General features: G+C 40.2%; 1 protein-coding gene across 6 annotated transcripts in view; it reads left to right on the top strand.

Moving 5' to 3' along the window:
- Positions 1 to 24,105, top strand: part of PDE4D (phosphodiesterase 4D) — a 1,097,801-nt gene that overhangs the window by 1,027,101 nt on the left and 46,595 nt on the right. For 5 of the 6 annotated variants that reach the window (XM_065599005.1, XM_065599006.1, XM_065599007.1 and 2 more), the window contains one exon: positions 1,849 to 1,961. In XM_065599005.1, the coding sequence (XP_065455077.1) occupies positions 1,849 to 1,961 (113 nt within the window). Of the gene's footprint in view, positions 1 to 1,848; positions 1,962 to 10,424; positions 17,383 to 24,105 lie in introns of those variants that run through there. The other variant, XM_042857548.2, reaches the window with a different exon arrangement.

Genomic DNA, 24,105 nt, shown 5'->3' with positions numbered 1-24,105 from the left:
AGCAGTGTCAGTTCTGCCTGTTGAAAAATGCAACTGCTGTAGGAGAAATCATAGACAGGCTTTACAGATGACATCTTCACCCTAGAAATATTATAATTATTTTTCCTGATTATCGTGAGCTTACCCACAATCAGTGCATGCAGGCTCTCATGTGATTGGTCATTTTGTGAGTGGGGGGAGTGCATGGCCCTTTTTGCTCCTCTTCTGGGTCCACTTCTACATGTTGTACAACAGCATGCTGCAATATGAAGCTTAGTATGTTAGAAAAGACAAACATCTTAATAATTTAGAAAAAACAAAAATCTTTCCAACCTGATATTGGGTTTCCAGGGTAAACTTCTGGAGAGCTTTCAGCAGCCCTATCTCCCTGCCCCCCAAAGCAAATTGTGTGATGCACTGTACAAACGTGCACACACACGGGTTTGGTTTAGAGTAAATATTATTGCAATATTTGAAAAATCTTTTTGCTGCTACATCCTTGGCTAGACATAATTATACTTAGCCCTTACCTGGAATTACATCTTCAGAGGGCTTTATTAATCGATTAATTCTGGACATCCCTATGGGCTAGGTAAGAAACTATTATTGCCCCCACCCCTGGGAATCTGAGGCAGAGAGACTAGCACACCTAGGGTCCAGACATCAAAGTGTGACAGATAATCATTCAGTGAAGAAATATGCCATTGAGACAAACTTCTGCTGGGGAAGAAACGGGCAGAGCGCTGTGGCCAGAGCCAGGTCCCCGCCAGCTGAGTTGTGGCGCTCAGACACTGCTGCGTGCAGTGACATGCCACCTGCTCAGAACCCAGAGCCTCAAGGTTACGAGTCTCTAATCTTGTCGCTGCATCTCCCCAGGCCGTGGAGAAGCCGTGTGTTGTCCTGATCGCGGTTACATAAGTGCCCATCGCCCGGAGGGCGGCGGTGGGGATTTGTGGCGCGCGCGCTATGCTCCTGCTTAGGGCAGGTGGCGGTGACATGTGGGGGAGAAGCCGAGAGGGCTCCGGCCCTATGTGTTTGCTCCTTAAGCCGTAAACGGAGCTCAGCGGAGGAGACTGCGAGAGCTCCACGCCGGGTTTTCTGCCGCTCCCCCCTCAGTACACACACACAACACACGCGGCTGCCCGACTCCGGCTGGCGGGGAGCAGCAGAGCAGCGCTCTCGCTCGCCTGCTGCTCCTCTGATGCCACACAGGGAAACCTGGAACATCACCGGGGGCTTTAAAATACCCCCTGGTCTGGGGGGGGCAGGGTAGAGGGGTTCCCTGAGAGCAGCAGCCCCGGACTCTGCTTCTCGCCGCTGCGGGAGGAGGAGCTGGGAACACAGGAAACGTGGTCGCCGCACACACGGCAGCAGCCGCGCTGATTCATTTCTGCTCAGAGCCTTCACAGGGCGGGGGGGGAGGGGAGGCGGCGCTGCCTGTCTCCAGCCTGGGGAAGGCAAAGCTCCCTGCATCAGCCGTCCCGGAGGAGAGACGAGCCGAGCCGCGGGCACCAGGCGCTGCTGCCTCCCGCCAGCATCATGCAGTCTAGGGTCCGCATGCGAGACTGAGCCCACAGCAAACGAGCTTTCCGAGTGTCTCCGCAGATTTTGGTTTCGACCATTGACTTTAAGGCGGAAAGAAGGAGGCTGGAGACTCTGTTACCCAGACAGTGCCTTTGTGGGTCCAGCTGGAGTCTGAAGCCTGCCCTCCCTCAGTGCCCTGCGTTAGCAATATGAAGGAGCAGCACTCATGTGTGGGCACTGGGCATCTGAGCATGGCTGGGTATGGCAGGATGGACCCTTTGGAGCTTGCTGTTAGCCCTGTGAAGCGCTTGAGAACTGAGTACTCCTTTCCCTATCTCTTCGCAGAGGAGGCCTACCAAAAACTGGCCAGCGAGACCCTGGAGGAGCTGGACTGGTGCCTGGACCAGCTTGAGACCCTGCAAACCAGGCACTCCGTCAGTGAAATGGCCTCGAACAAGGTAGGACCCATCGGACTCCCTTGCCCCCTATTTCTCCTCCTCACTTGCTACCAAAGCTGGAAATCCAGTGGATAGTTTTTAGCCAGGTACAAAATGCATCAAACTATATACAGGGTCCCCTTCCATGGGCCACACTGGAGTTTAGCCATACAACTCCCAGCAAAAAACTTTAATGCATCTCTGAGCTTCTTTTTAACGTGCATTACGCTGTTTAATTAAAAAAAAACCTGAATGTTTGTAAATGAAGGAGCTGTTATCCTTAACTAAAATGTTCAAGGGTTTGTTGACCCTGACATCTAATATTACTGCATATGAGTGGCTCACCCAAGGATCGTAGTGCAAAGTTCTGTTTCTGATGGGGTGTGTGCATGCATAGAGGAGGGATGTTGAAAACAAATAGTTTTGAGACTTTGGTATATAGTTAAAGGGGCATTCTCTGAATACTATTAACAAAACAAACAAAAAAAGATGCAGTGGACTAAGAAACGAAAATAGCTGTATTGGGCTTGAAATATGAATCTGAAGGATTGCTCCTGTAGTTTGTGCAAATTCCTTTGGCTGTAAATTTCAAGGCACATTTTGAAAGTGGTGAAACATTAGGTGTTGGAAGGTTAAACTATTTCTCTATTTCTGTTTGAGTTTAAAACAAGAGATATTATATTTGATTGCTGACCATTGCAATCTTTTCTGTTATTCATTCTTGACACACACATTCTGTTATGAGCCAAGAAAATGGTATATTTCAATATCAGAAGTTAATTATCTACAATGGAGAGGTACAAGGTTGTAAGCAATCTTGTGCCAGAGAGTAAACGTCTGAAAAGGTGATAATAAAGATAACACTCTATTCAATATGATTGTATTTCAAGTGGTACAGACCCTATTTTAGCTGTAAATATTGATGCTAATATATGGCATAATATTGTTTATTACTAATGTTTGGGAGGAAAAAGAGCATATATTTTCAAATTTTCTGCAGAGAATAAGCCTTCCAGATAGCCCATTTCACCATCCTACTTTCCTCTGTGCCCTCAAGGCCACAGACTGAATATTCAGCTAATATTTATAGTGTTCATTTTAACGGGCTTTACCTGACATTACTGAGAATTTATTTTACATCTGTAATAAGCAGAACTTACTACAAGATACTTTGGGAGGTGTATGTTTTCCCCACATTTGTAATCACTCTAGGAAAAGGGGGGTTTAATTGTAACAAATAAAGTACACTTCTTTCCTCTATTCCGCCTATGCAAACAGCTGATTAACCTTTTAATAAACTTTTATTATTTTGAATTATTTTCATTTTTTTTAGAAAATCAAGAAAAACAAATAAGGTCTTCCTTAATGTAATCTCTGTCTTTTATTTTACCTTTCTGCTTTCTTGTTTTGACTGCCATTCCCAACTTTGTCACTAGTTTTCATCAATTGCCTTTTATTTAACCGGATACTCTTCTGTGGCTGTATATATGATGTCAAGCATCTCAACTTTTATGCTGCTTTAGCACCATAATATATCCAGTAAATTTCTCAGTGACCGTTTATACTTCTCCCGTCTCCACAGTCTCTCTGGTTCTGGTCAGCTGGTTATTTCTGCTGCTTTTATGATTTGAAAGTAAAACTGACAGTAAGAAACAGACGCACCAAAGAGATATGGTGTAAAGCTCAACATTTCCAAAACTTTAAAAACAGTTTTGTACCAAATTGTTTAGCAACAATTCAAGCAGGATCTGATCCTGAGATACTGAGCTCCTACATTTGGGACTTGCAGATATTCATCACCTCAGAAATGGTCCTTATTTTTTTACTGTAAATCAAGAGATAGTGGGTCTGTTCCAGCTCGTATTGAAGTCAGTGGCAAAACTCCCATTTTTAAAAAGGGAGCAGGATCAGTGCCTCAGTTAGGGCTTGATCCTGCATTTCTTGCCAATCCAATCCAAGCTATTGGATATGTATAATGTGGAAAGAATGCAGGTTTAGATAATTAATTTGCAAAAGGAAATGTACATAAATATTATCCAGTTTGTAATTATAATATTGAAGGCTTTTACAGATCTTATTAAATACATTTAAAAACACTTGTCCAATCACTTTAGGACGAATGACCCCACAGCAAGTTAACATTGGAAGACTTCTATAGGGTTAAGATGCCTATCTAATTTGTTGATCCATCAACTTGCTTGTTTATGATACTTATATGGCCCTCTCTTTAGTAGTACCCGAGAAACTTTCTAGTATTTAAAAAAAAGAAATAGCAAGTTATATTTTATTGAATCCAATCCTAAACCAAGGAAGATATGGTGCCTTTTATGAACACAGGAGACAAAACTTTAAAAAAAATAAGATTTAACCAGTTACAAATCAATATAAAAATTGCTAGTTCAGTCAAATATATTAATAATCTTGACTTTAAAAAGATTGGTCATTATTTTTGAAAACATAACAAATTCTGATTGACTTTAGTCTGAGAAAATCTATAGCTTCTTTCTTGACCCTGCACGACTGCAGGTCTTATCCCGGCTCCTTTCCCCCCTTGTGTTTGTATGGTTAAAGCACTTCTGATTTGCCAGAGATAACAGGATAAACATTCTTCATATGTACTTATTGAAATCAGGAGGAAAATGTGTCACATAAAGGTCTTCTCATTTCTTCAGAAACAGGATCATGCAGGCAAGGCATTTGATATGAGATATACAGTAAGCTGGGTTGTCATAGCCAATCTGAAGGTCAATCAGAATGATGCTATATCTTACGTCAGAACTGGAAATTAATATTGCAGTCACATATTGAGTAGGTTTACTTGATCCATCAACTATGGATATAGATGTCAGACACTCTCTGTTGCTAGTTACAATACAACACACTAAAATATTCAGAAACGCTCTCAGATAGTTTTATGTTGCATTAAGGTTGGCAGGCCATAAATGAAATCGCTTTTTATTTTTTGTCTATGTAAATCTATGTGTATGTTTTCAGTGTTCTTTTTTTCTTAAATCAAAAACAAATCAAATGCCATTAGTCATCTTGCGAAGAATCATTATAATAAATCAGTGAGCACATACAATAGTGAGGAAAAATCAGTAAGAAAAAGCTTTCAGTTTCAAATGTCGCAGGAGTTGTTATGAACAGTCATTTTAATTCTAATTATTTGTAAAAATATCTAGTATTTAGACAACATGTTACATTTTAAAATAATTATACTAACGTTAACTAATGCTCACGACATCCCTGGTAGATATGTAGATAGATACTGTATCCTAATTCACGGGAAAACTGAGGCAGAGAAGTCTAGTCTGAGGTAAACAGATAGCCTTTTGTGCAATAGGGATAAGAACTCAGGAATGCCTGACCGCAGTACTAGGATCTAAGCATTAGAAAAATACAAAAATGTATAACAAAATAAAGTGAAAGGGAACCAACAACTTATAAATCACACTAGTGTCTGAATATGTTCTTTGCCCACCATTTTTACAAGTAACATCTAAAGATCACTGTAATTGAAAAAAAAATAGAGATGGTGCGGGAAAGATACTTCTCTTTTTTATTTCCAATTTGTTTACTTTGTGCATTTGGCAGCGCTTTCTGCATAGTCAGTTCAGTTTTACTCTTTCCCCTGTGCTATCAGTCAATTTCCCCTGTTTGTGTGAGTCTTTTAGACATAGTGGGGTGGCATAGGAACTGGCTATGTTGTCTTTGCACCAGCTAAGGACTCACTCATATCAGTGGTGCAAAAGCAGCTATATTAGAGGAAAGAATGCCTATCAGGTTATGGTAGTCTGTGCCTCGTGTGTATCAGAACTGTACTATAAACTTCTTAGGCCAGGGAGCATGTCTACTGTACAGCTACTATCTTGATCTGATAGCATGGACCATTGAGCCCTTATTGAGTTCGACTGACTTCATTAAGTCTCTGCTCAAGCACAGAAGGCTCCTCTATCTGATCTTAATGCAGGATTAAGTCCTGTGTTTATACAGTTTGGCGCATTCTATTTGTACACAATAAATAGTAATCAGTTACACGCAAACTCATAGCTATGGACTCAGGAAAGCAGAGTTGGTATAAATACGAGGGAGCATCTTGAGGAACCACATCACAGGGATGTAAAAGGCCTTTGGCTGGTTGGGTGGGAATTTCCACAGTGCAGGCACCGTGTAAGATAGCCATAGGTGGTGCTCCACAGGCCCCCTCGCAAGCCTGGGCATAGATTCATAGATTCATAGATTCATAGATTCTAGGACTGGAAGGGACCTCGAGAGGTCATCGAGTCCAGTCCCCTGCCCGCATGGCAGGACCAAATACTGTCTAGACCATCCCTGATAGATATTTATCTAACCTACTCTTAAATATCTCCAGAGATGGAGATTCCACAACCTCCCGAGGCAATTTATTCCAGTGTTTGCCAGGGGAGTGAGTGTAGCCCAGAGAGCTATGGCGATTCTGGGCAGCTCTATAGCCTGGAGCTACCCAGTAGGCAGTTCAGCCAGGGCTGCCATAACTCAGAGCAGCTTCCTGGAATGCTTAAGTTATTTAGGGGTTGTGCCAGCCCCTGACCATGCCAGAATTGAGAAGGCCCAAAAGTAGTTTCTTGGAGGAACAGCACACAATCTCACCCCTGGTCTATATGCATGGCTCTATAAATAAATCAGAGTTCAAAAGAACATCACAATCAAATAGTGAGTTTATTTCTGTAGTCAATAAGCACGTTGCCAACTCTAATGATTTTATTGTGAATTTTGAACTATTTGGTGTTTTTTCTTAAATCCTCAGCTCCTGGAGTCACGAGTACCAGATAATCTCAGCTTTCATTTAAAAAAATAAAGTATGTTTCTAGCCCACATGGTTGTGGAGAAAAGCTTGAAAACATAATCCCTAAAGGCTCAAAAACCAGAAGGCAGATAAAAAGAAATATTTTTTTATCATCTCATGATTTCTGGGGACCAGATTTCTGATTTTTGAGCCCTTGGATTGGCAATAGTGGGTAAGGCATGCAGACTGGGTGCCCCATTCATTGATGTGCCTTTCCATTTAATGTTTGCTAGAATTGAGGCTTTTCATATTAGGCCAACAATTTTCAAACGTGGGTGCTGAAAGTTAGGCTCCCTGATGCATATTTAGATGCGTAAATAAAAATGCACTAATTTGCAGAGGTGCCTGCTGACTTCAGAAAGCGCTATGAGTGCCGGTGCACTTTTGAAAATCCTAACTTTAAGGTAGGTGCTGAGCAGGGATTTGGATGCTTAACTTACACTTTGGTACAATCATACAAGCAAATCATCTTTTAAAAAAATGTCTAGGTTATATGTGGTGGTGTTTTATTTTTATTATTGTTTACTCTTTATCCTTTTAAAAAAAGTCTTAGATTGTAAATTCTCCTGGGCAGGGACCTGTATGCATGTGTGTGTGCACGCTTGTGCAGTACCTAGCACAATGGGCCCCTGAAACTTGACTGCGGTCCAGAGGTGCTACTAATAAAGATCTAGCAAACATTTTCCACAGGACTGTACTAATTTGTAGATGAGTTAAATATAGAGGAGTGCGTATAATGAAACTAACATGCAAACATGTTTTCACTTCTGTATTTATGATTTTTGCAAAAATCTCTAGTGTATTATTTTAGTGTATCTCTGTATCTGAATTTAAACACAGAAATGTTTCAGTGCATGTTGAAGTTTACCACAGATAATGATAAAATTCTTTGCTAGCTTTGTGATTCATCAAAAGCGGTGGGAACAAAAGTCAGTGAGGATCACTGTTAGTTACAATATGTGGATACATTCTTGCTAACCTTGGGTTAGTGGTCCCAGATCTGTTTACTGTGAATGCACTATTTCTCCAAGAAATTTCTCTAAACATCAGAGTTAGAAAGATTTATGTTTTATTTAGTTTTACCACACAAAACAGCTACTTTTTTGATACGTCAAATAAAATTGTAGCTGTCCAACATGTATAGCAGGTTATGTGTTGATGCGGGTATTTATATTCAAGGGACTATGCAAAAGTTCCTCTGAGTTGTTGAGTAAAAATAAAATGCAGATTCCCAAAGCAGCAATGCATCTAACCATCTCTCAGACTCAAAAACTTCTTTACTATGAGCATCAATACAAATATTTGTGGCCATATTCAGTCACTGGAAGAATACATTTCATGGTCCTGTAATGGCCATCCATGCCCTGTACTCAGCTGAAAATTTTGACCATACCACCACCTGCTGAAAAAGGATTTAAACAAAAATAAAGAGAACAGGGATTGGTTTGAACATTTCATTAAAGTGAATTGCATTTTATACACAATTTAAATTTCTTAATTGTAAACATTAAGGATAACAAGAATGAGACTTAAAGGAAAAACAGTCAACTTGAAATCTAGTTGATTTAAAATAATGAGTTTTTTACACCTGGCACTGAGGTCCCCTGTCAATTTTTGTTATTTAATAATCACATTTTCCAATTGAGAAAAGTATTTTTCTTCTCCTTTACTGCTGTTTGAAAGACTTGTACAAATAACACGGGAAACTGACTAGCATAGGGGAAGGAGTGAAACTAAATTAACTACGCAGCAAATGCTGCCAAATGTACAAAGTAAACAAATTGGAACTAAAAAAGAGAAGTATTTTTCACCCTCTTTTTTTTCCCCCCCATCACAGTAATCGTAGATGTTACTTGTAAGAGGAGTGGGGAAAAAGATATTTGGATGCTAGTGTGATTTATAAGTTGGCGATGTTCCTTTCACTTTATTTTGCCATATATTTATGTATTTTTTTAGTGGTTTGATCTTAGGACTGGGAGCCAGGGATTCCTAAGGTCTTACACCTGCTATTTACCCTCAGGCAAGCCTTTTCTGCCTCAGTTTCTCCATAAATTAGGAAAACAGTACTTACCTACCTACCTATCAGAGACATGTGCATTAGTTTAATGTCTGTATAGTGGCTTGAAAATGTAAAGCATTATATAAGTCCCAAATATTTTGTTAAGAATTAGAATTAAAATGACTGTTTAGAACAACCACTGAGTCACATGAAACCAAAATTGTTTTCCTTACTGGATTTTATTTTCATTATTGTATGAACTCATTGGCATCTTTGCTTTATCCTGTGGGAGGCACTCAGATAATATAGTGATGGTCATCTAGATGGATACAGTGCATCTTATTAGGAACAATGGCTAATGTTGTGGTGTGAAAGAATGAATCACCATTGAGAAGTCAGCTTTTGTTAACTGACTGACTACTTTTTAGTCTTGTCCTTTTGAATCTCGTCTGGTTACCTTGACATAGTTTGTTACATGACCAGCATCTTGTCTTCAGGAATGATATTCCATGTGTAGAAGCTTTATATTTGATAGTATTTTTTACCAAATTTGTAAGCTCAGCCAAAGTAAAATAATATCTTCTTATGTCATGGTCATAGATTAGAGTGACCTGTTTCCAGTTAGAGGAAAAGGATAATGCTGTCATATCCAATTTAAGATTTCTTTATCAGTCACTCTCTGAGGTTTCAGCTATTACACATAATAAAATATGTGCTGGTAATAAAATAGTGGAAAAGGAATTTGCTAATATCACGACTGTCAATTTTGTTGCAAAACTGGTAGGTCCTCTGTTTTGCTGTTCAGCGATAAAGACAGCTGATAATCGGTTCCAAAAATTTCTGCAGCTTATTGCGTGACAGAATTCTTACATAATGTCTGGCAATGCCATTACTCTTGGCTAGTTGACATGATAGTTTAATTGGCTCTTGATGTTCCTGAACTTTCTAGGAAAATCCAAGGATGTGGTTAGCTCCTTACTTGAGTATGCATGCAATTCTGACAAGAATTAGAAACGAATAAGATGTAGCTGTTCTCATGCAAAAACTTTATTGAGTGTAGCATCAGGAAATACTTATTCACTGAGGGTTTCATTTTGTACAGCACAGGTGTGGGATGTTATCTGTATATGTAGGAGCTAAAAAGTGATGAACTAGAGAGGGAATGCAGGGAGGCCGACCTTGCATTGATGAGAGGATTTCTACAGGGTCACCATGCTTAGCCTTGCTTCATAGCAAGAGTAAAGCAGAAGATGAAAGTGTAGCTAAGCACCCAATTTGCATGCTGGAAGAATTGTACTTAAACCAGGGGTGGGCAAACCTTTTGGCCCGAGGGCCACTTCTGGGAATAGAAATTGTATGGTGGGCCATGAATGCTCACAAAATTGGGGTTGGGGTGCGGGAGGGGGTGAGGGCTCTGGTTGAGGGTGCAGGCTCTGGGATAGGGCCAGAAATGTGGAGTTCAGGGTGTGGGAGGGGGCTCCAGCTTGGGGCGGGAGAGTGGGATGCGGGGGGAGGGGTTTGAGGGCTCCGGTTGGGGGTGCGGGCTCTGGGGTGGGGCTGGGGATGAGGGGTTTGGGGAGCAGGGGGGTGCTCCAGGCTGGAATCAAGGGGTTTGGAGGGCGGGAGGGAGATCAGGGCTGGGGCAGGGGATTGGAGCACGGGGGGAGGCTCAGGGATCCAGGCTCCAGGCGGCACTTACCTCAAGTGGCTCCCGGAAGTAACAGCATGTCCCGTCTCCAGTTCCTATGCAGAGGTGCGGCCAGGTGTCTCTGCACGCTTCCCTGTCCACAGGCACCGCCCCTGCAGCTCCGATTGGCACGCCAGAGGGTGCCGTTGGAGTGGAGCGTGTAGGAGCTGGGCCATGCTGCTGCTTTTGGGAGCTGTGTGGAGCCGCCCCTGACCCTGCTTCCCGCCTGGCGCACCAGAGGGGGGCCATGCCGTGGCCTCCGGGAGACGCGTGGAGCGGCCCCCAAAACCCAACCCTGCGCCCCGGCTGGAGTGCCGGTGTGAGGGCCATGTGGCTGCTTCCGGAGCTGTGTGGAGCAGCCCCTGACCCTACTCCCCGGCTTAAAATGGCTGGCGGACCAGATCCAGCCTACGGGCCATAGTTTACCCACCCCTGACTTAAACCCAAATCTCCTCAAACAAGCCCTTTCCTCAATTTCTGCTCCTTTTTTATGCTATGGAGCAGGTATACAAAAGTCCTGAGACCTCTGTGTTAGGTCAGTATGCTTAGTACTTAACCTTACTTGCTCCCATGTAAGTCTGGTCACACTTGTGCTGGAGCACAACAAACTTGCACTAAGATAAGCACAGTGATGAGTGTAGGTAAGGCACTTCCTAGTATACACTGTGAAAAGACTTGCAGGAACAGGGGTAATGGGTGCAATTTACGATAATACAGAGGAATCCTACAAGGCCGTCCTTGCCATTTAAGTACTGCAGTGTCTTCACACAGACACAGGGGTGGCAAGAGTAGCTATGCAGGGGGACTTCACACCCACCATTCATCCCAAAAGGAAATGTCTTGCTGCCTCCAAGTGAGAAAAGTCAGTTGGATACCCTGTCCTTCTAAGGAGCAAAGCTGCGAGGAGTGTTGAAGGTGGGTCTGAGATTTTGGGCTGTTGTTGAGTCAAAAGAAGAAACAGACATGCAGTGGGTGAGATTATGGGTCTGAAAAGAGATAGGCAGGGTCTCAGCTGCTAGACTGGGACTCTGTGCAGGTGAGTGAAAGCAGCCTCTGTTTCTTCTAGTGGGCCAGCTTTGGGTGACAAGGAATCCCTGTGCTGTAGTACTGGTCTGGTGGTTGATGAGTGCATGAGAGATCAGAGACACTGAGGTCAGGCAACAACTTGTCAAGAACCTTTTTGGGAGTTAGAAAAATGCTTTCCCCTGAACAGCCATAAGAATATAAGAATGGCCATATGGGGTCAGACCAAAGGTCCATCTAGTCCAGTATCCTGTCTTCCGACAGTGGCCAGTGCCAGGTGCCCCAGAGGGAATGAACGGAACAGGTAATCAACAGGAGATCCATCCCCTGTCACCCATTCCCAGCTTCTGGCAAACAGAGGCTAGGGACATCATATCTGCCCATCCTGGCTAATAACCATTGATGGGCCTATCCTCCATGAATTTATCTAGTTCTTTTTTGAATCCTGTTATAGTCTTGGCCTTCACAACATACTTTGGCAAGGAGTTCCACAGGTTGACTGTACATTGTGTGAAAAAATACTTCCTTTTGTTTGTTTTAAACCTGCCCAGCAGATCTGCTGCTCATCTCCTAAGTAGGGCCTTGGCCGGGGTAGGGATTGAGCTGTGCACTGCCATCTCTCCACTTCATGCTAGAGCTAGATGAAAGGAGCATTGAATTCTATGCCTAGGAGAAAACAACTCCAAGCAGTGAGCAAGCCGCACTCAGAGGAAAGCACTTCCTCACTATCTGTGTGGTTCTTTACTAGCAGCTGTCAGCTCTACACAACTTAGCTCCTTCCTGCTGCCCCAACCAGCCACAGCAACAGCACTTGGGGTTTGTCCCATAACTGTGGATTTGAGCAGACAACCTAATACCTGGAGCTAGTACCTAGAATCTGGAACTTTGCCTGCTTGCCTGAGCTTAGACTTACAGTTTCTTCCTACCCCAATCAGTTAAGGAATTTAGATCTCCTTTGAGTTCCCCAAAAGCCCTGTGACTATGCCCCTTTTTAGCTATCCTAAGCAGTGCCTTAGGAGATGGGATATCTCTTCCCACTTATGCAATCTCAACCTAGTAGAGGTGATTTTACCAGTCTGTCCTCTTCTGGGGCTCTGATGACTTCCTCCATACACCTCAACGTAGCAATGTTCCCAGTCCCTGCACACTGGCGTACAATCACCCCTTTTTATAGCCTCTTTACTTTTGCACAGGTATCAAAGATTCTTTCCTTCAAGTATAATGACACAGAACAATGCAGCAAAAATTGAAAATATTATGAAGTAATCATCAGTGAAAATAGTTTAGGGCATGATGTGGGAAAATGAGCCTTGTTTTCATCCATCATGTATTTTTTTGAATATGAAATATTTCTTTGACAATTTAAAAAAATGTTTTATTGGAAGTGAAATGTAAATTTAAGTGCTACTTTTTCGAGCATACTCACAAAAAACCTTAAGGTCTTTCCTAAGAAAATAGTATTGAATATTGCAAGGATGTTACTTAGAAATGGATTGTATGTAAATGAGTTCTTCATAATTGCTCACCTTGTTAATAATGGTTTTGCAGTTACTCATAAAGGCTTCTAGTTACTTGGTTCTAAATTCTGCCTTAAAGATCCACCAGAATCTCCTGGATATTATGCTGTGTACTGAAGCAGTGATGGTTAGGTCATAAGACTTGAAGCACTTCAAAGATGGAGGAATGATCTTTCTCCTGTTTTGTTTGTTTTGCATTTTTAACTATAGGCAATTTCTTTGCCTAAATAACTTTTAATGCAGTGAATATGTTATCCACTGAAATATCAATGCAGTTGCAATATGACAGAGAAATCAGAAGCAGTTTTGCTTACTTGGTTATGTTGTTTCATATTTTGCTTTGTAATCCTTTACTAAAACACTACATATTTAGAGACTTTTCTCTCTCTAACCTATATTTCCAGCTTTGAGATGGATTTACCATGGCTAGATTTTACTTTTACCGAGGACATGTCTGCACCAAAGATTTGTGCCAGTTACAGTCATTGGTGGCCTGCCACCAGCATAACTGCAAACCTCTAGTGCTGGCAAGTTAACCCATGATGTGCACTGGCGCTGCTTATCCCTGTTTGAAACTGTGATGAACTGCACTAGTGCAAATTGTGTCTTTTATCAGCTTTGCCTGCCTACAGTTGGACTGGGGCGAATTGCCAGCATAGACAAGGCCATAACCTCAGAGACCAGTGAACCAAACTAGTCCATAGTGCCTGTTTACAAGATTTCCTAAAATACTATTCAAACAGTTTATGTTTTCTGTTAATTAAGTAGTAAACCACTGATGAGTGGTCAGCCAGACAAATTACTTTGGCTGAACGCTTCTGTTTTTCTGATTTTGAATAAAAGAGCAATGTTCATAAAACTGAGCCACTCCTTTGTGATGGCAGGAGACGAGAATGCTAGCTTGTTTGTTATTTTTAAAAAACAAACAAACAAAAAAAGAGATTCATAGTACTGCTTCAATCTTTTATCATAATTAGAAGGTAGGTACCTAATTCACAGTTCAAAAATCAGGCTAAAAAACAGTTTTGCATTCTAGTAGTCCATCTATACTGTTCACAGGTCAGCTTCTAATTACTACTGAGACAAGCTTGAGTGGTTAACGAACTTATTTTAAACAATCCTGAATATATTACACAAGTCTGCAATACCAGAAATTGTTTGACTTCTGAAACAACTCAAAGTTGCAATGTCTTTTCATATTTCAACTCTTATTTTCAAATATTTCTTTTCTTTCATCTTACTGTACTACAGATCCTGTGAAATAGAGGATGGATGATGTTACTCTATAATAATAGATTTTACTTCTACAATGCATGATATTCAAGGAACTCAAACGGATTTGCAGACAATGCCCACTGTTAAACCAATATTATCCGCAATTTACCGGTTGGGAAACTAAGGCACAAAGTGCAAGGTGACACAACATGTCATAGGCAGACCAGAAATAGAATGCAGTTCTCCTGACTCCCATTTGTGCGTGTTAGATACAAGACTTCATATTTGTTATTTGTATAATAGCAGTGCTTAGAAGCCCCAACCAAGGATCAGGGCCCCACTCTCCTAGGCAACAGAGGGTCCTGTGGCACCTTTGCATCTGAAGAAGTGAGGTTCTTACCCACGAAAGCTTATGCTCCCAGTACTTCTGTTAGTCTCAAAGGTGCCACAGGACCCTCTGTTGCTTTTTACAGATTCAGACTAACACGGCTACCCCCCTGATACTCTCCTAGGCACTACACTAATGTAAATTAGCTAGTCCCTCCCCCAGAAAGCTCTCACACTTGTCTGGACAAGGATTTTGATGATAGAACATGATCCAGTCTAACTATTCCATTCCAAATGTCTACTGTAGAGCAGGCAGCATATATTTTAACATGCTAGGCTTCAACTTCACCAGTTTAGCATGTGTTAAGGCAATGTGCCTTGTCTACACTAGGCATTTCAGACACCTAAGAACACATTAGGTAACATGTTTTAACAACTCACCTTATATCCTAGGGTTTGTCTACATGGGAAACTTTGCCAGCAGAACTTTCAAAGTGATATAAACTAAACTGAAAAAAGATATTCTTGATTCCAGAATCAGATTTTTACACACATGGAGTAATAGTGGCATAATGATATTGCTATAGTTCTGCTGGTAAATTGCCCTATATAGATAAGCCTCTAGTCTAGACAAGAGCTACCGGTAGGCCTTGATGGGCAAAAAGGGTGTTTTTCAATCATGTTAGTTTAATGAAAAACCCCATTAAGATGCAGGTTGACACATTTAAAGCCATATTAGCTGACCTTGTACCCTATGCTCCCCACTAGGCGTTAACCAGTTTAGCAGGAGTTTTAAAGGCAGTGAAATCAATGGGAGTTTTCCCATTGATTTCAGGAGAGCCAGGATTTCACCTTTGATGCACTGGAATAGAGAAGGAGTTCCAACCTGAAAAGGAGAGCAAGGAAGAAGTCACAAAGAGGAGAGTGGAAGAAAGTGAGGTATGCATCATTAGTGGAACAAAAAGGATGCAGAAGAGATAAGAAATAAGAACAGAGATTGAATCAGGGTTCTGGGTGGAATGGAGTTGTGGATCTTCCAACAAAAGTATTAAATAAAAACATTAAATACACCTCTATCCCGATATAACACGACCCGATATAACACGAATTCGGATATAATGCAGTAAAGCAGTGCTCCGGCGGGATGGGGCTGTGCACTCTGGTGGATCAAAGCAAGTTTGATATAACGCGGCTTCACCTATAACGCGGTGCGATTTTTTGGCTCCTGAGGACAGCGTTATATCGGGGTAGAGGTGTACTGGAATAAATCCTAAAATATAGTATTTTTAGATTGTGCACTCTTTGTAGCAGATATTGTGTCTTCTGTGCTCAGAAAGTGCCTAGTTTATATTAGACACTGTCACAATCTAAATAATAATAAATACAAATAACTTTAAAATGTTTTGAAAATATGTTTATAATAAAGATCTGTGGAAAACAGGTTTTTGGTTTGTACTTCTCTAACCTTGCTTTATCAGGATTGTGACCATTTTGTAACTCTTGCTGACTCCAGGATTGCATTTGAGATTAGAACTCTTTTGCATGATCAGCAATGTAAAAGCATCCGAAAGTATTAAACATATATATAGCTGAAGTTATCCAGAAATTGGAATTAGCACTCAAATGGTGTTCGTGTTATTTCCAAATGTATAGTGAATGGGCCCAAATATATCAGTATGGGCTTAACCCTTGCCTCCTCTGAGCAGATGTGTGGTCATTTGGCAATGGTCTGTCCTAGCCTAAGCTATGGATATGTGTTTGAGAGGGTTTGGCCACAGTGGTGGGTGGAGGGTCTGAGGGTTGTCATACCTTCAATCTGAGCTGTGTCTCCCTCTGAATGTACATAGAACAACCAAAGCATGCTCACTTTTGTAAGTGGAAGGAAAATTAATCTATTCTAGTACTGGAATTTCATTCAACACTTAGTCATGAAATAATTCATACAGATAGTGTATGCTGTGCTCTTGCCATAGCAGCTCCCTACCAGTTTTTCAGAAGTTGGTAGGACAGATAAGTATTTTAGATCTTCTCAAGTTCCATGTTTATTTTGTTCTCTAAAGATGTCATCCACCGGGATTCTCACTTTTGCCTTTTAGCTTCCCTGTACTAAATATCTGCTGCCACAGAAAATTGTGTTTGAGAGCACTGTTCCCAGCAAAATCAAGATTCATTATTTGTATGCTGTTTAACCATTCTTGAAACAGCCATTCTATGCAGTTTTACAGTGAGCATGCTCAGATTCCTCAGCATCTCTGTCCTCTGCTGCATGCTGATCACCTCGGTGGCTGCCGCTGGCTCTTATTACTGGCGAATGGCATGCTGTGCTGATGCAGACACCATAATAGGAAGCACCTAGGCCTGTCATAAACAAGCAGGTCTGGAAAAAAAAAAGTGCAGGTCTGACGTATGATGTGTCCATAGCAACGAGGAGAGATCAGGCTGCCATTTTGGAGTAAATGCAGGCTAGTATGGGTCTACAAGAAGCCAGAAAGTATCTTGCTGGATTTAAATGCTCTATGTGTACATCAGAATTTTTGTGAAACACAGTATTTGCAAGAAGACAGCTTGCAAAAACAATGTCTTTAATTACTAACTTCGGGGGAATTTAAGGGTTTCTTTGAATGAACTGATTTTTCACTTGCAATGGGAACTTTAACTGGATATCAGACCACACTTACTCCTGAGAAATACTAATGTGAGAAATTATTTGACAAACAAATCATAGTATATCTCTTTGGATGCCTAATTATTGAAACACAGAGGGCATAATATTTCTAAGTAAAATGATTGTGTGTTGCTTACACTATGAAGTATGGCCAAAGTTTTGTACATCTGAATATTGGATCCAGGTAAGACTGCATTTCATGTTTGATAATTACCTGCTTTTTGGTTTTTCAACATCAGTAAAACAAATGAATAAATTTTGGTGCTTGGAGGGATATAGAGTAGTTTAGGTGTGGTGCTGTAGAAAAAGCTTTAAAGGTTCAATTACAGAAGATCTTTTAAATATCATCGTTGTGAAGATGTTGTTGCAGTCTGTAAAAATATATAGTCAGATGCATGTGCCTGGAATTTCTGGGATAACTTTTAGTTAATCCTTGTTTACAAAACTTGGCTTTACAATGAAATGACTAAATTGAAAAATATTCCAAATAGAAGATATCAGAATGCATAGGAAAACTCACACAAAAATAATCTTGGGATTGAAGGACTAAAACAAAATAATGTTTTTTTCTTTGTGTGCATGTTTTTTAACTCAATTTAATATACATCTATAGTCTGATGTTCGTATTTACAATTTTGTCCTTATATTACTGAAAGACTACTTCATAAGAGAGATGATATGGCAATAATACCTACGACTGTATAACGGGTGTAAAGTAGAACTGTAGCAAAAAAAAAATCACTATAACTATATTGTTTTGTATTCTTCCAAGCAGATTAAAACCCTAGACCTGCTGCACCTCTGTTTCATCTTTTCTAGTTTTGAGGGGGCAGAGGTTGTGGCTGTAATGCTGTAAAAGGACTATCTGTTGATGTGTGTGTAGCGCTGTTTGTTTGTTTGTGTATTATATGATCAGAATTTGAAAAATTTACCAAACTTGGAGGACTAACCCTCTTAACCAGAGATAAATATGAAAGACGAGTGTGGCATCCCTATGAATGACCTTTGAGAAACATGCCCTGGTGAGAAGGCCAGTTATACCCAACTGCTCAAATCAGGGAGCATGCTGGCTGCAGATGCTGCTTCTCATTTGTATCAGCCTTTGGATAGTCAGTGTTGAAATATGAAGCTCGATGCCACTTACTGCTAGGAGAGAGGAGGATTTTCTGTTTCTTCTGTCCTCTACAGAGCTTCTTGGCTGCTGTGGGGGTAGAAGGTCTGCACAATTCTACTCTTTTCCCAGCCTCATTTTTGCTCCTGTGTCTGCCTCTGCTGCTGCTCACAGCTTTGCCACACTACCACAGCATTATGTTGACCTCATCCTTGTCACTAATGTTACTGATTACAGAATTCTGGATTGCAGCATTGAAAACTCACAAGACTCTGCTGCACCTTGGGAACTGCAGTGTCCCTGGAGTTGCCTGTCTGCAGACTCAGAAAGACACCTTAGCTTTGGCATGCACTCCATTCGCATTTGAAAGGTTATACGATCACGAGCCTGGGTATATCTACCCTTGAATTTTTAGTCACATTTTACCATATGTTAATTAACACAACTGTAAATTGCAGCACAGACAGGACATAAATGTTTGTTGCTTGTTGTCAGCAAACTTGTATGTTGTGTTTTCACTAGAATTTACTATGTTGGGAGTTAATGTGTTAAATAACATATAGTAAACCACTACTAATATTCAACAGCAGATATATGAAATGCTAAATTGAGTAGAAATTGATGGGGTATGTCCCCTCACTCACCTTTGTGAGTGTGAAAAATCTAAGATTTCTGAGCCATGCTGAATATTATCAGATATGAGCTCCTATATCAATGCTTGCTAGAGCAAGATGACTTAGACAAGGTATAGAAACCCATGGATTGCCTATAATGATGTTATATTTGTTTAATCAAGTCACTGCTGCCCTTTGGTCCAGAAGTGTATGGAATTCTGCTGTTGAAAAATACCACTTGAACCTCAGGTTAAATATTCTTGAAGCATTTTAACACATTTTTTTAATTCAGTCAGGGCCTGATCTAATGCCCATTGAAGTCAATGGGAATCTTTTAGTTAACTTCAGTGGGTTTTGGATTGAGCCATTAGCTATTTTCCTTTTCTATCTTTATCTTTTATCACAGGGCTTGAAAAATCCAGTTGCCTATTTGTCATTGTCACTGCAGAAATTGTCCTGAGTAAGTGAAGGGGCAGATCCATCTACTGCAGAATTTAAGCTCTTTATTATTAAAAGGTTCCAGTTCCCGTGGCTGGAAAAATAACCTTGTGAAAATGAACCCAGTGTAAAGCAATGGACTGGTGTGTTTGACTCTGCCAAGAGACAGTTCTTGCTGCTTAGAGCTTTGCCAAGCATCTATTCAGAACCCTGTGAGCAACAGTGTAAATTGACAAGAATCAGCTAAATTCACCCAACTCCTGTCGTGGGAAAACTATGAGCCACAGCTGAAGCAAGCACTGGACCTGTGTAGAGGGTATGAGAACACAAAATGGAGAAGGAATGTAGAGACTTCTCTACCCCTTATAGCAAACAGAAGACAGAGAGAGATCTAGAGAAGCGGATACACACACATACAGTAGAAGTCAGCGGGGTGGGTAGACTATGGGACACCTTCTCTCCTCACAGCAGCCTGGAGGTTTTGGGGTTGAAGTGGGGGGAACATAGAGAATGCTTTCTGTTTTCAGAAGCCAGGAGCTGTTAGAGAGTGCTTCACATTTACTTAGACACATTCTAGCTTAAAGCTGATAAAAAATAAGGAGCCTGTAAGCAAGATCTAAAGAAGCAGGCTCTGTTGGCAGATGTGGATGAAGAAATTGAGCTTCTCACCAAGACCCTCCCAGCATCTTCTGTACTGTCCTCTGACTAGACCTGTGGCCTGCAGGTATGCTGCATTTTCAAATCTTGTCTTTACCACTGAAGGGCCCTGTGCCCATTTGGAAAATAGTATTTACAGGTCATGTACTGACAGTTTCAAGAACTTACATAGCTTAATTCTGCTTCAGTAGCTATCAGCTGAGCCTCTGGACAGCACATTTGAGCATTGATTCATATTTATCTGGTGCTAAACCACAGGTGTATTCTTTATCTGGTAGATGTGGAAAATAGTCACCTTTAATGTCCGTGGCATGCTGCATTGATCATACTGTCTTCACACTAAAACAATTAGGATTTGAAGGAAGATTTTCCCTTCACTAAGCTTAAAAAGAAGAGAAGGAAGAATGTTGATTTTAGATAATTTTGATCAGGATCTAAATAAAGAAAAACCTACTAGTAGTAGTAAGCCAGGTTTGTTTTAGTTTGCTTTTAAAGTAAATTTTTCCAGTTATAGACTACTTTTATATGGACTTCAGAAGTTCTATTTAACCTGAGTGATATGAGGTACATACAGTGTTTCTTCAAAAGAGATTTTGACAAGAAATTCAGTAATAAAGATGGGTTAGTCTTGCCACTTTCTTACTTGAATACATCTGTATTCTTTATCCATGTTAGACATTCAGCAAAGAATGTACCCAGGGTAATCATTTACTTTATTTAATGCAACTCTATCACTCGTCAGTATGTGAGGTAATTTTCATTATTTTTTAATCTATCCTGTGGTTTCTTGTTTTGCATGAATGACAGGAGTCCTTAGGTTAGGCCTCCTCATAATCTGATAGCACAGAAAGCAAGTGGGTGATGGCATATTGTTGATCCAAAAACATTCTGACCAACATTCTTTCTATATATAAAGTGGGGTGCTTTACATTAAACTCCCTTTAATGCTCTGTTCTCTGCTTTTGAAGTTCATGAGTGACCTAAATTATTTAGGCTATATTCATTAATTACTGCAAATATAGATTTTAAAATAATTTTACTATAGAATATTCATTGACTAAAAATATATATATACATAAAAGCAGTGTTAATAATATGTCATTGCAGTACAAAATTACAGTATGTACTGGGAACTTGGTGAGTTTTAAGGTGCATGCTTAAAGGCAATATTGATTTAGCTGTGAAATTATGTCCTTATTAAAACCAATTTATTGGTGTTCTGGCATGCCATTTGTGCTCACATGTAACCCATGGTAACACTAATGGGAGTTTCCTGTATTGATGTTGAGATTAAGCCCTTCATATATATACGTTGTAAATGAGGCTGGGTGGAATTCAATTTTTAGACATATAATTTTGAGGCTAATATCAATGTTTATTTTAAAGCTTTTTTTTCAATTTTACCTATTTAAATTTTCACAGTTGTGGGAAATTATGGTAGGGACAAAGAGGTGTGTGTGTGTGTGTGTCAGACAATAATTATTTAATGACAATAGGTTTTGAGATTCAAAAAGCTAAAGCTTTATATCCACAAACTGTCAGCATCAAATGTCAAAATATACAAATTAAATATCTTTAAATCAAACTCTAATCAGTTCCCAAGCTGCATTTTTCTCACTTTACCTATGTGTAGATTTCAATTATCGATGGAAACATTTTTTCCTTGGTTTATGTGTGTATGGTGAAATTGACAAATGACAGATAAAAAATCTAATCCTTCCGAACCTGTATAAAAGTTAGCATAAAACTGATTTCCACATTGGAATAATCAATCCAGGCTAGTGTAAAGGGGCTATTAAAAAGCAATTTCTTTTCCACTCATCTGAAATCTGTTTGCACAAAGTTAACTGGAAACCTGTAAAACTGTTCTTATATACACTGTGTTGTTTTAAGAGGTAATTCTTGTATTTGTTTTGGATTATTCATGTTTGTAGCAAATGGTGAAATTCACACATGTGTAAAGGGATTCCAAATCACTTAAATGTGGATAGTTCTCTGAAGACATTCATGCAGTGTGCAGGGGCAGTCAAAAAACCAAACAGGATGTTAGGAATCATTAAAAAAGGGATATAGAATAAGACAGAGAATATCTTATTGCCCTTATATAAATCCATGGTATGCCCACATCTTGAATACTGTATACAGATATGGTCTCTCATCTCAAAAAAGATATACTGGCATTAGAAAAGGTTCAGAGAAGGGCAACTAAAATGATTAGGGGTTTGGAATGGGTCCCATAAGAGGAGAGATTAAAGAGGCTAGGACTTTTCAACTTGGAAAAGAGGAGACTTAAGAGGGGATATGATAGAGGTATATAAAATCATGAGTGGTGTGGAGAAAGTGAATAAGGAAAAGTTATTTACTTGTTCCTATAATATAAGAACTAGGGGTCACCAAATGAAATTAATAGGCAGAAGGTTTAAAACAAATAAAAGGAAGTTCTTATTCACACAGCGCACAGTCAACCTGTGGAACCCGTTCCTGAGGAGGTTGTGAAGGCTAGGACTATAACAGGGTTTAAAAGAGAACTAGATAAATTCATGGAGGTTAAGTCGATTAATGGCTATTAGCCAGGACGGGTAAGGAATGGTGTCCCTAGCCTCTGTCTGTCAGAGGGTGGAGTTGGATGGCAGGAGAGAGATCACTTGATCATTACCTGTTAAGTTCACTCCCTCTGGGGCACCTGGCATTGGTCACTGTTGGTAAACAGGATACTGGGCTGGATGGACCTTTGGTCTGACCCAGTATGGCCATTCTTATGTTCTTAACTGTGGAGTGATGTAGACATGCATTAGGTCTCTCTCCACCAACACCAAATAGATTGGTGCAATGGGGGCCACCAACACCAAATAGATTGGTGCAATGAGTAGACCCTTGAAAGAGTCTGTGTGTGTGTGGTGGGAAGGAACAGTAGCTTCCAAGCATATACATGAACTGGCATGAATTAATTCCCTCCAAACATCAGGAACTTCCTCTGCAAAGGCTGATTAATCAGGCTATGTATGGGGAAGGGTTAATCCACACAAATACTGAATAAGAAATATACAGATGTATTCAAAGGATGTCATTGTTTCTTGCCTTGAAGGCATCTTTTCTCTTGCCTGCCTACCAGTAAACCCAACTCACAACACACTAGGCTGCAGAACTGGAAACATCCTCCTTGTTTTTTTAGATATGCTCTGGGGGCATTTGGATGGGCTGCCCACTTAAAAAAAAATCAATTACATTTGCGTGCGTATCTGCATTTATACATGATATAGGAGGGTGTTATGTGAACTTGAATCATGTCATGTTCAGGCTAGATTGGAAGATTTCTGATTAAACAAATATTTATCACATGTCATCTAAATACATAATCAAATAAAATGTATCCAAGACATAAAATGGAATGATTTTTTTTGATTAAGCCAGCATTGAATTAGTTCTCTGAAGGAACGGTAACGCCAACAAGATACCCTTTTCAGACAGGGTCAGGATACGATAGCCAGTTTAATAGGAATTGGAGCTTGAATCAACAAGTCTCTGTGAAACAGCTTGCAATGTGCCTTTGAAATCCTGATATCTTGTGAGTGTGATTTATAGGAGCTTGCTATGGCATGTATGTGTCAGGGCCCCACTGAGTTTGTTTGTTTTTCTGTTAGCAACGTTACCTAGCACTCCATGCTTGTATGATTTTATTTATACTATCACTGACTGCTTCTGAGTGGGGTCTTAAAAAAAAATCTTGACACAAAGGTAACTGAGCAATAATATTTAAAAGAAAAAAATAGTAGCTTTGCTTCAGGTCTGGTTTTCATACAAAAAATATGTATATTGAATTTTAAAAAGACACATTTGTGTTTTGTATTTCTGCCTTTTTTTCAGGACAGAGAACAGTGAATTTAAATGTCAGATATGAATAGCACTTATGTCTGTAACTTTAAAAAAATGTGATTATCAGCTTTCACATTGCTTTTTAGTATTAAATGTTTACTGTTAAACATGATTGCTGAGGGACGGATATAGCATTATGTCTTTGCCTATTCACTATGCAACAGTTTATGGGAGAGAGGATCTTCTTTTAAACCTGCTTGTCCCGTACACATTG

Source organism: Chrysemys picta, chromosome 6 (genome assembly GCF_011386835.1).
Source record: "Chrysemys picta bellii isolate R12L10 chromosome 6, ASM1138683v2, whole genome shotgun sequence".
NCBI lineage: Eukaryota > Metazoa > Chordata > Testudines > Emydidae > Chrysemys > Chrysemys picta.
Note: the sequence above shows the minus strand (reverse complement) of the source record. Positions and strands in the feature narration are given on the sequence as shown.